Source organism: Vulpes lagopus, chromosome 10 (assembly GCF_018345385.1).
Source record: "Vulpes lagopus strain Blue_001 chromosome 10, ASM1834538v1, whole genome shotgun sequence".
Classification (NCBI taxonomy): domain Eukaryota; kingdom Metazoa; phylum Chordata; class Mammalia; order Carnivora; family Canidae; genus Vulpes; species Vulpes lagopus.
Window position 1 is genome coordinate 51,357,125 of NC_054833.1, and position 12,932 is coordinate 51,370,056.

The window sequence follows — 12,932 nt, forward strand, 5'->3', positions numbered from 1 at the left end:
TTATTTCCCTTAACTTTTCTTCATGATCTTTTAAATGTTTTTCTCTTTTTTCCTCAGCTTCCTTCTTTGCCATCAACTTATGTTCTATGTCACTCACTCTTTCTTCTACCTCATTAACCCTTGTCATTAGGACCTGGTTTGGATTGCATCTCATTTAATTGATTATTCATTTTGGCCTGATTAGATCTTAATTCTGCAATCATGAAGTCTCTTGAATCCTTTATGCTTTTTTCCAGAGCCACCAGTAGCTTTATAATTGTGCTTCTGAATTGGCTTTCTGACATCAAATTGTAATCCAAATTCTGTAACTGTGGAAGAGAGTACTGTTTCTGATTCTTTCTTTTGTGGTGAGTTCTTCCTTCTAGTCATTTTGCTCAGTGCAGAGTGTCTAAAAACGAGTTGTACTAGATAAAGGAAGTAAAAAAAGAGAAAACAAACAAAAACAAAAACAAAAGAAAACAAGGAAGGGTATCCTCTGGTTCTATATACTGTAAATCCCTCGACTTCCCCTGGAGCTTTTCAGAGCTGCTGGTTTAAGAACTTGCTTTTCCTCTCTCTTTCCAGGTAGTCTTCTGGGGGAGGGGCTGCTGTGCTGATTCTCAGGTGTGTGCACCTGTGGGAGCTGCCCCGCCCCCTGCCAGTCGCTGGGCTCAGTGGGAGCTGTTTTTCTTGTGAGCCCCCTGTTCCCTGGCATCCCTGACCGTCCCAGGCGCAGGTTGACACCAGGAGGAACAATCCCACTGGTGGTGGCCAGGTCTCCAGCCCTGGAAGAATGTGGTGCGGGTTTTTAAAGTTCCCACTTCTCTGGGGCTGGGCTTTTCAGTCTTGGAGGCTTTGGCCGTCCAGGCTTAGCCTGGCTCCTCGCAGGCCCCCCCCCGCCCCCCCCCCCCCCGTTGAATCTTTTTCTTTCTTTCTTTCTTTCTTTCTTTCTTTCTTTCTTTCTTTCTTTCTTTCTTTCTTTCTCTTTCTTTCTTCTTTCTTTCTCTCTTTCTCTCTCTCTCTCTCTCTCTCTCTCTCTCTCTCTCTCTCTCCCTTCCTTCCCTTTTTTTTCCCATCTTCCTACCTTGTTAGAAATGCAAACTCTTCTATCTGTAGCGTTCCAGCTGTTCTCTCTTTAAATCTCAGGCCAAATTCGTGGGCTTTCAGGATGATTTGAAGGTTATATATGTAAGTTGGTGGGGACAGGTGACTTGGGGACCCTACTCTTCCACCACCTTGCCTTCCCTGACTGTATTTGTATGTTGCATTTGGCTATTATGTATCCACCGTGTTAGACTCCCTAAGAGCACCTTCACTTCAGACACCAGTTCAAGTTCAGGGATCCCCAAGGCCACCCTTTGGTTTGGTATTTTGCTATGAGAAGTCACAAAATTCGCCCAAAGCTGTTATACTCACAGTTAAGGTTGATTACAGTGAAGGAATGCAGGTATGAAGTCAGCCCAGGGAAGAGGCGCCTAGAGCTGAGTGTAGGAGCTTCCAAGCGTCAGGCTTCTGTTTGTCTTCTCCTAGTGAGTGATGGACAGCACCAACTTCTCCTAGCACTGATGTGTGAAATATGCACAGAGGATCTCCACTGGGGAAGCTTACCTGAGCCTGATTCTGAGCCTGAACATGCAGGGTTTTTAGCGGGTTTTGGTCATGTAGACTTGGTTTATGTGAGAATGACTTTCATTTCCAGCTCCTCCTGAGGTGGAGCTGATCCTGGCTGGCCCCAGGCCTGCACCATTGTTAGCATAGACTATCTGGTGTGACACAGGGCCCCCAGGCAAACAAAGCCAGTCTTATCAGGCAGGACTTTCCCAGGGTTTCAGGATTTCCTTCAGGAGACAGAGGGCAAAGCCCTTACCTCTCTTTGGGTAATGTTAATTTTTTATTTACTAGCTTTACTGAGATATGATTCATTATGGCATACAATTCATCCATTTAAAGTGTACAATTCAGTGGCTTTTAGCATACTTACAGATATGTGTAACCATTACCACCATCAATTTCAGAACATTTTTATCACCTCAGGAAGGAACTGTGTAACCTTTAGCTGTCCCCCGCCAACTCTTTCAGCCCCTTCGATCCCCACCCTAAAGAGACCCACAGATGTATTTTCTCTCTTTACAGATTTCCCTGATCTGGATATTTCACTTATAGGATCGTGAGTTTTTGTGATTGGTGTCTTTGACTTAGCATGATGTTTTTACAAGCTCCTGTTGTACCAGGCGACCGTGCTTCATTTCTTTTTTGTAGCCTCCTAAGACTGTGTTGTAGAGATTTCACACATATTGTTGATCTGTTCGTCAGTTGTTGGGCATTGGGATTGTTTGTCTTTGGCTGTTATGAATAATGTTGCCTATCATAAAGATTTATGTAAGCTTTTTGTTAGACATGTGTTTTCATTTCTCTTGGGCGTATATCCAGAAGTAGAATTATCAGGTCATACGGTAACCCATATGTTTAATTGTTATTTCTTAGTCTATATTTGTTTGAGAACTACCAGACTGTTTTCCAAAGAAACTGTGCCATGTCACATTTCCACCAACATTGTGTGAAGGTTCTGATTTCTCTATCCTTGTCAACACTTATTATTATCTGAATCTTGCATTCTGACCATCTCCTGAGCCTCAAGTGGTAATTTCATTGTAGATTTGATTTGTATTTCTCTGTGCCAATTGGACATTTCTGTACCTTTGGAGAAATGTCTGCCTCAGAACCTTTGTCTAGTTTTATTTATTATTATTATTATTTTTTGTCTAGTTTTAAATAAGTTTGCTTGTTTTTGTGTTTTTGGTTTTTTGTTGTTGCATTGTAGAAATTCTTTATATATTTTGGATACATGATTTGCAAAGATTTCCTCCTATTCTGTGGGCTGCCTTTTCACTCTGTTGACAGTATCCATTGGTGCACCAAAATCTTTGAGTTTGATGAAGTCCAGGTTATCTATTTTATTTTTGTTGCCTGTGCTTTTGTTGCCATAACCAATAAATCATTACTGAATTTAATGTCAGGAAGCTGTCCTCTATGATTTTTTCCAAGATTTTTAGAGTTTTACTTTTTAGATTTAAGTCTGAGACCTGTTTTGAGTTAATTTTTATATATGGTATAAATTAAGGATTCAACTTTTTTTTTTTTGCCATATAATTATCCAGTTTTCCCAATACCATTTGTTTAAGAGACTGTCATTTCCCCTTTCAGTGGTCTTGGCACCCTTGTTGAGAATATTTTGACCATTAATGAGAGAGCTTATATCTAGGCTGAGTGTCCATCTTTATGATGTGTTATGCTGTTTTGGTTATTGTCACTTAGAAGTAAGTTTTAAATTCAGGAAGTGTGAGACCTCAACTTTTGCTCATTTTTAAGATTGTTTTATCTGTTTTTAGTCCCTTGAGATCCATCCAATATGACGAATTTTATGATGGATTTTTCTATTTCTTCAGAAAACATTATTGGGATTTTGATAGGCATTGTGTTGAATCCGTAGATCACTTTTGATGATCTTCCTCCTTTTAGGTCTCTTATTGTGGTAGTTTTACCACATTTTCCTGATTTGTTTGAAAAAGAGATTCTCAGAATTTTAAAATTCATGGTGTATGAACTTGAGCTTGTCCCATTCCATCAGCTTTCTTTAGGATTCTACCTAAATAATGAAGAGTCTTATTTTCATTCTCTTTTCTTTCTTCATCTCCTTTCTGCCAGAAAGTTTTTGCTTTTTCCCCTTCATAGACTCAGTTCTCCACTCTGTTAACATTCAATGCATGAAAACATTTTATGTTGTCAAATATAGGAAGATGGTGTCCTGAAGGTCACAGAAGATGTGTACATGGTTAATAAATTAAAAGTACTTAGGATCAAAGTCCAAATAGAACATAATGGGAAAAATTCAAATAATTAGAGGGTATAGGAGCGGGAAATTGTAGTTGTGTTGAAAAATCAATTTTGTATTGTATTTGAAGAATTATGCAGATTTAAGAGGCAAGACTGTACTCTATTTAATTCAAAACTATGAATAAATCAGAGAAGTTTGACAACATCTGTGGAACATAGACTTAAAGAATAGAAGTACTGTCTTCCATATAGAAAAGATTTGACTTGAGTTGATTATAATCCCTGATCACTCATGAACTGGTTTTTAATAACAGCATTTTTATAACAATATGTCATTTGAGGCACCAGGTACATGTGGAAGTACATATTCTCCTACTGATATACTTTAGAAAAGATAAACACCCACTGTATTTATGTCTGTTCTCTCTGGTAAGCACCTTCACTCAGTTGGGTGTATTTATTCTAGATGAAATTTAAGGTTTGTTTTTTTTTTTCCCTATTTCTCTGTGCTGCTTCGTAGACTATATTTAAATTACACCCTTTCTATCCTTTATTTTTAAATTTATTTTAAAAAAAAAGATTTTACTTATTTGTTTGATAGAAAGAAAGAGCACAAGCAGGGGGAGCGGCAGGCAGAGGGAGAGGGAGAAGCATGTTTCCCGCTGAGCAGGGAACCTCCATGCAGGGCTCAATCCCAGGACCTTGAGATCATGACCTGAGCTGAAGGCAGACCCTTAAGTGACTGAGCCACCCAGGCATCCCCCTTTCTGTATTTTAAAGATGGATTTTTTAGAAAGGCTCACTGTATGTCATATAGTCTTCATTTTTACAGTCATATTTACCTGTGTTGAATTCCTGCTTCTGTGTCATAATAGCTATGATTTTTTTAATCTAACAATTAAATGTTAGATTTAGAGGATGACAATTTCTATGTTGTAGAGATGTTTGAATGAGAGAGTAATTTACATAAGGTTTCTGTTAGTACCTAGCACGTGGTTTGTCACTCTTACGAAAATAATTAGTGACTAGTTGTGATATTTTTAAAAATGTAATATGTTATGGTTGAGATAAAGGTCTGAAGGTAAAATAATTGTAAATCTGGGCAGTTCATATAAATAGACAAACATGAAAGAATGCAGATATTCATATATATATGAGGATTAATATGGAGAAAAATAGAAGATAAAAATAAATTATAGACAAAGACACTGATGTGCTCAGAGAGACACATTACTACTAATAATTATTATCTGGTTTCTGATTTTTACCTGGTTCTATCAGTAATGGCATTTTATTCTTTTTTTTTTTTTTTTTACTTGAAGGTGGATGTTGACGTCATTGCTTTGGGGCCTCTCTTGTTTTCTCACATAAGTGTTTGGTGCTGTAATTGTCCTTCTAAGTATTGCTCTAGCAACATCCCATAAATTTGCCTGTATTTTATTGCACTTCAAAATACTTTCTGATTTTCTTATTTATTTATTTGATAGATACATGGGTTATTTGGAACTGGGCTATGTAATTTTCAAATACTAGGCAGTTTTCCAGATGTGTTTCTTTTGTGATTTCTAATTTAGTTCCATTGTCTTCAGTGCACATACTTTACGTCACCTGAATTCTTTTCAATTTATGAGGACTGGCGTTATGATCAAGAATATCATCCCTTAGTAAATGTTCTCTGTGCTCCTAAGAAGAATGTGGATTCTGCTGATGTTTGATAGAATTTCTGTCAATGTTAGGTCAACTTTGTTGATAGTTTGTTCAGATCTTCTGAACCTAATGGTTTTCTCCTTGTTCTTTCAGTTATTGAGAAGGGGGTATTTAAATCTCTGACTGTCATTGTGGATTTGTGTATTCCTTCTGCATTTCTATCAAGTCTTTGCTTCATATACTTTGAAACTCAATAATTAGGTGCATAAATTTCAATACCGTTAGGTCCTCTTGATGGTACTTCTCTTTTGGTACTTAGAACTTAGTCTAATGGAAGAAAAACACAAGGTAATGAGCAGTTATGATATAATGTGCTCCTCATGAACCTGATGAACAGTACCAGAGGATCTTGGGAGATCCAGGAAAGTCCTTTTTTCGGAGGTGACAACTACATGTAAGCCTCAGACTGGAAAACAACTGGAGTAGAATGGCAAAATTGAGGGTAGAATTGGTCAGGAGCAGGATGTGCAAAGCCTGAAGGTAGCAGTACTTTTGGGGACTGAAAACAGGATGATGACCAGAGCATAAAGTTTAAGTGGGGATGTAATCATTATGAGGAGGATTGTAATGGTCATGTTGGCTCACATTTGTGACTCCTTACTGTGCAGGCGTGTGTTGTGGGGATTAAGCAAGATAACCTATCAGGTAGATAGTATTGTTGCAGCCATTGTGAAAGGAGGAGGTAAAACATGTGGGAAGCACAGAGAGGTACATAACTTGCCCAATACACACAGGAGCTAGAACTCTCCCACGGTCATTTTGACGAAAGAGTCCAAACTGTTGACCTTTATGCTTGTCTGTGTATGTGATTTAGTAGGCAGACCAGAGTCTGAACTTGATCCTTTACACAATGTGGAGTTCTCTGAAGACATAAATAAAATAAGTAAATAAAATTTTTGTTTTAAAAGAATGACTCTGACTACAGTTGATATTTGGAGAGGTGAGGAGAAGCCACCTGGAGATACAGTTGAAAAATGTTTATATTCTCTATGGGCATATGCTCATTTAAAAATGAAGGTAGTTCTTAACTTCTCTATGGTTCAATTTCTTTATCTATTAAATAGAAATGATCATGTCTTTTTCTCATGGGAGTATAAAACAATCAAATTGCATAAAATTGTACATGGTAGATACTCAGCAAACATTAGCTGTGATGATGATGATGTTGATGAGGTTTGATTGACCTTGAAAATCAAGCTTAAATTTTTAATCATGTTTTTCTTTCTTTTTTCTTTTTTTTTAGTTTAAAAGTTTTACCATAGAGCTTACAGATATGACTTCAGTCACTACAGTACAATAATATGTTAACCTTCTCCCCACTCCTGTTATTTTGGTTTTTCAGTTTATGGGAAAAACAGATGGAGACTATTACACTCTAGATGACATGTTTGTCTCCAAAGCAGCTGAGAGAGAACGTTCTGGTGAAGAGGAAGAGAACCAGAGAAGGAAAGCAATTGCCGAGCACCAGAGTTTGGCTGCACAAATGGAGAAATGTCTGTATTGTTTTGACAGCTCTCAGTTTCCCAAGCACCTTATCGTTGCCATAGGTGTTAAGGTATGAAATAGAACATTTATTGCCCTGAGGAAATGATATGCTTTGTGCAGATTTGCCTCTTTCTCAGACTCTTACAGCATTCTAATCTGTGCTTCCCTTATTCTGTGTTTTAAGTATTTTTCTTTTCTAACTTCCCATGATTCTTAGAATCTTCTCTAGAGCGAGTGTAAATATTTAGGTGACATGAAGCTCAAATTTTGTGTGATTCTTCTGTCAGAGAAGAAGCATTGGGTGATGCCAAAGGCTCTGCACTTTGGGGCCGGGCTGGACCACCAGGACTCCAGTTCTGGGTCGGCCATGTATCAGTGGCATGACCTTATTTCCATGGTTGGCACTTGACTCTTGGTAATAAAACCACTTCAGAAATACTCAGTCTAAAGTAGTTTCTGTTTCTTCCCTTACTTTCTCATAGAACCTATTTGTTTCTTCACAGACTATCTCATAATTTGTAAAATTTTACTGTATTTTACTCATTTATTGAGTCCCTCTCCTAATCATCAGTAAGTTCTGTGAGGGCAGAGGTAACTAGTCATCATCGCCCACCAAGCATGAATCCTGTTGTTGTTGTTTTTGTTTTTTTTTTTTTTTTTTTTTTTTTATGAATCCTGTTGTTTGCCAAACATATATCCCATTGTATATCGACAGTATGTGTTTGTAGACACTCATTTCAGTAAGTATTTGACGACTTAATTCTTACTAGTGAGGAATTACTGTGCTCCCAATATACCAGATCCTAATAGTTCTGGGGAAAAGCAGACTTAGATGTGTTGCAGAGCTTGTGTTGTAGTAAAATAGGGAAGAAAAGAAACACTAACAATTGTCCTGATTGAGGAAAGTGTTGTCCTGAAGCAGATAAAGCAGGAAAATGGGATAAAGTGACTGGATTTTTTGAGATGGTGACTCCTGTTTTGGGAAGGGGTGTCAGTGAGAGAAGAACCCCGAGGAGGGAAGGAGGTGGCATTCTGGAATGGAAAGGCCAGGGTAGCTGGAGTGGAGTGGGAGCAGAAGTGAATGGATGAAGGCTCACTCAGGAGCTGGCAATTTGGGCATTGCATGTACGTGTGTTTGTTAATTTGTTTCTTGTGAGCACAGGAGATACACCCCTGTGAGCCAAACAGCTGACAGGGGCTTTTCCATTTGGATTCTAGTCTTTAGTATGTGTAGATTGTTAAAGACTATCAACTTACCGCTTTTGTATTTTGGTTTCTTTAATTTACTTCCTTACCCTTCTTTGTCTTTCTTTCCTTCCAGACTTTCTCAAAAAGGTAAATGTGAAAATTCCATTTATGATTTATTCAATTAAAATAAAAACCACCAGAACTAGTAACTTGTATCATCTAAGTTACCTTGCAGACCTTTACATAAGCAGTAATACATTTTTGTAGTTACAACATTATAAATATTTAAATATTTCATTTATCTTCATCCATTCCCCATCTTTTAAAAGTGTAAGAACAGATTGAACATGAAGTAACATTAAATGTTTCCTGCTGTGCTCGAGGAGAAAGTTGGGGTTATTCCCATCCCTGGTGCTGGGGACTGGCTGTGTCTGGGAGTGGGCGTGTGGGGCAGACAGTGCCAGTGTATGACCTCCTGCCAGCTTTCTGCTGTGTAGGCTGCATCCTGAAGTGGGCATTGCTTGTGTACTTGTGAAAGCAAAAGGCTGGCCAGTGAATACTGTACTGTTCTGTTCTCCTCGCTGGTCCTCTTCTGCCATGATCTACACTCTCCGACAAGTCTTCTCTAACAGTATTAAATGCTTCTCTTTGCCTGTGACTTCCTGAGAGTTGGTTGATCTATGTGTTCCCTCCTGGATGGTCTTTGTACTTCAGTTTAGAATAAAAAAAAAAAACAAAACACCGAGTCTCTCCTTGCTCCACCTCTGCTTTAATGTGCAATCTTTGCTCTAAAAACTACCATCGACATTCAGCCTTTTGTCTCTGAATATTTTAAAATGTAGAAATATTGAAATATTGATTAGATGGAATTTCTTCCATGTCCTACAATATCTAACAGGTCATTTAATTAATCTGAATAAACAATAAATTATTCCTCTTAGCTATAACCTAAGTTAATCATCCATGATTTTGAGTTTCCAAGGAATTGCTTTGCCATTAAGTTGAAACAGTATATAATATTTCAAAGCAATTCAGTAATTCTCCCTCGGCTTGAATTTCTAACATTTAAAATTAATATCTTCAAGGCAACTACACTAATGAACTATATTAGTACTCATTAGAGTCACAGAGTTAAGTAACTCCTGATCATCAGCTGTTTTTGCCTTCTTCCTCCTTTTTTAAAAATAAAAGTCATCTATCTCCCTCCTTGTCTTAACCCTGTGCTTTACTTTTTTTTTTTATTCAAGTAGGCTTTGTTTTTAAAAACAATTTTATTTTTTTTAAAAAAAACATCCATTTGAGAGCGAGAGAGAGAGAGAGCACGAGAAGGTGGTTGGGGAGAGGGAGAAGCAAACTCTCCACTGAGAAGGGAGCTCAACATGGGGCTCGATCCCAGGACCTCGGGATCATGACCTGAGCCCCCCAGGTGCTCCTTAAAACAGTTTTAGATTTACAGAAAAATTAAGAAGTCAGTACAGAGTTCCATATATACCATGTCTAGTTTCTTCTGTTATTAACATCTGACAGTAGTAAGCAAATTTACAAGTTAGAAATTTGTTACAATTAATGAATCAGTACTGATATTGTTTTTAATTTTGAATATGGTTATGATTTTACTATAAATTTAGGTAAATTTCTATCTCTACTCATCAAGATCAAGCCCCTTTGCAGAATATTATTTATGTTCCTCATGAACACTGTTTGCTCACTATATACATACTGATTGACTTTTGTTTTCATTTTTTAAAAGATTTTATTTATTTATTCATAAGAGACACTGAGAGAGAGGCAGAGACATAGGCAGAGGGAGAAGCAGGGTTCCCTGTGGAGCCTGATGTGGGACTCGATCCCAGGACTCCAGGATCACGACCTGAGCCAAAGGCAAAAGCTCAACCACTGAGCCACCCAGGCACCCCGATTTTTTTTTAAAGACAGTTTGTGTATAATGAAAAAATAGCACCAATTTTGTTAGGTAATACATATATTTAAATATATAGAACTTATTCTTTTTTTTTTTTTTTTTTTTAATTTTTATTTATTTATGATAGTCACACAGGGAGAGAGAGAGAGAGGCAGAGACACAGGCAGAGGGAGAAGCAGGCTCCATGCACCGGAAGCCCGATGTGGGATTCGATCCCGGGTCTCCAGGATCGCGCCCTGGGCCAAAGGCAGGCGCCAAACTGCTGCGCCACCCAGGGATCCCCTAAATATATAGAACTTATTAACCAGAGCAGTAAAGCCATCCAGAATACATTTCTTTTCTTAGTTGGATTGATTCTCTCTGTTCAGCCACTGAGAGGAGGAATGTCTGATTCATAGGCACCAGTTAGACTTATCTACTATTACCACGCCATGTATTTTTTTCATTCTTGCCAAAAGTTGCGTTATTTCAATAAGTAAAAACTTTCTCAGGCCAAGGATAAAGTGTCATTCATTTTGCCCTTGGGTAAACTCAATCTCTGATATACATGTAAGAGTTAAAATTGAGACCTACGCCGTAAATTTCCAGTGTGTTAAAATCTATCTTCATGGCTTTTAAAAGTTTAAAAATATACCAGCTATCTTTATTTTTTTTTATTTTTTATTTTTTTTTACCAGCTATCTTTAAAAACATAAAATACATTGCTTATAAACAAGCATACCTTATGAAATATGAGCCATGTTTCCCATGGCTCATTTGTCACAACTGAGGATAAATACAGTAACATTTCACTTTGTAATGTTTCCCCTTCTAGGTTTATTTATGTTTACCCAACTTCCAATCTCTTACTGAGGGGCACTGCCTGATAGTCCCTTTGCAGCACCATAGAGCATCTACCTTGTTGGATGAAGATGTCTGGGAGGAAATTCAGGTCAGTGTGATCATGCTCGTCCTTGTAATGCTCATATGCAATCTTTACAAACTATTGTTGGTAAATTCCAGTAGGTTTTTTATACCTTTGACCAGTGATTTTACTTTCTGAATTTACACATTTCCCTAGTTGTGTAATCATGTTTTCACCACGCACTACGTTTTTATTTTATTTATTTCCCTTTGTACTCTATCTTTTGAAAGCTTTTTAAAAAGTTTTTATTGAGATATAATTGATGTATAACACATTAGTTTCAGATATAAACCAAAAGTTTTGTGTATTAGATAAACTGTGGCAATGTAATAATTATTTTTACTTAAAATATCAATGTAAGATTTTTAATCTATGCTTTTGTGGAGCATGAGATAATCATTCCTAACAGTAAGATAATAGATTATAGCTGAAAGGAAAGATATTTTCAGATAATAAAGAATAAATTTGGAAGTCAAGAGTTTCCTTTGGAACAGTTACCATATTTTCCTCCAATGGAACTGGCCTGTGATGCTATGATTTTTCTATCAGCCTTTATTTCTATACTTTTCTCTTTATAACCTGGCCCAGCTTTTGAATTCAAGGATTTTTTTTTCTTTTTTCTTTTTTTGTGACTGATTCTGTAAGAAACTGAAAAATACAACATGGGTGAAATTGCTCCTCAATTATTTCAAGACCTTATAATGACTAAAAAATAAAATAAAATAAAACTCTTGCTTTTCTAAAACTTGACATTTGAATAGGGGTTACAGGGACCCCCTAGTTAGAAAATGTGAACATTGTAAGATTTCAGAAGAGACTGTGTGCTTAGTCTTTGCATTATGCTGGTAAAGATGCTGAAAGAGAAGATATTTTGACTACATATTATGAAACAGTCTCTTACTCCTTGTAATCTTTAAGTTTATGCTGTGAAAGGTAAAGGGCAGACCTTTAATGCATTTGCGGCTGAGCACAGGCAAGAATGTGGACAAATATATTTGATGTGAAAAAGAAATTTTTTCTAGCAGTTGATGCCAGTGCACTAAATAATTTAAAGTGGAAAGTATGCAAATTTGATTTTTGGAATTATTTTGACACTTTCTGGAATGTCTTTTAAAAATTTATACATGTAAAACTGGCTTAACTTAGAGCAAAATACAGTGCCAAGAAGATTTTAAGTAATACAAGAATCTAGTCTGTGTGTTTTATATTTCTACAAGAAATTAAGCTACTTGATGGAAAACATTGAGGTAGATAAAGAAGAAATATATTCAGTTCAGTAGATACTGAGTACATGAATATAAGATAATCCAGGTGTTATGAGAAGTGCAGAGATAAAATCATTAATTCTGCCCAAAGTTATGGTATATTCTTGTACAGGTTACATTATAGTTTAGTGGATTTTGTGAGCCATATGCATTATGGAAAATTAAACAAGGGAGTAAAAGCCAAGTTATTTTATTATACAAATAATAGCATTATGGCTCTTTTTGTATGATAAAAGAAGAGATTCCTACAAGTTATAAATTAGCATAAGATAGTGAGAAAATAAAGTATCTGAATTATAGCTTATTGAAAGAAATGTAGCTTTGGAGATTTTTGTTCTTATTTTTCAGATATATTCAAAAATTCAAATTGGGGCACCTGGCTGGCTCAGTCAGTGGAATGTGTGACTCTTGATCTTGTGATTTTGAGTTCAGCCCCACTTGGGTATAGAGATTACTTAAAAATAAAGAATCTTTAAAAAAATTCCAAATGACATACCTTTTAAATATCCTTATGGTTATTCACCCCTTCTAGAGAATATATAAAAAACATTATTTGAATACTGTTTATAAATGAAGGAGACACTTCTTTTAAGTGATTTTTATCTCCATCTTCTAGTAACATTTAAATTTAATTTTAGATCTTATTTAA

The 12,932-nt window shown here is 36.6% G+C and overlaps 1 protein-coding gene across 1 annotated transcript in view; it reads left to right on the top strand.

Annotated features, from left to right (window-relative positions):
• The window catches only part of CWF19L2 (CWF19 like cell cycle control factor 2), a 147,061-nt gene that overhangs the window by 119,371 nt on the left and 14,758 nt on the right, over positions 1 to 12,932 (top strand). The window contains exons 13-14 of the mRNA XM_041772214.1: positions 6,863 to 7,075; positions 10,929 to 11,045. Coding sequence (XP_041628148.1) covers positions 6,863 to 7,075; positions 10,929 to 11,045 — 330 coding nt within the window. The remainder of the gene's footprint in view (positions 1 to 6,862; positions 7,076 to 10,928; positions 11,046 to 12,932) is intronic.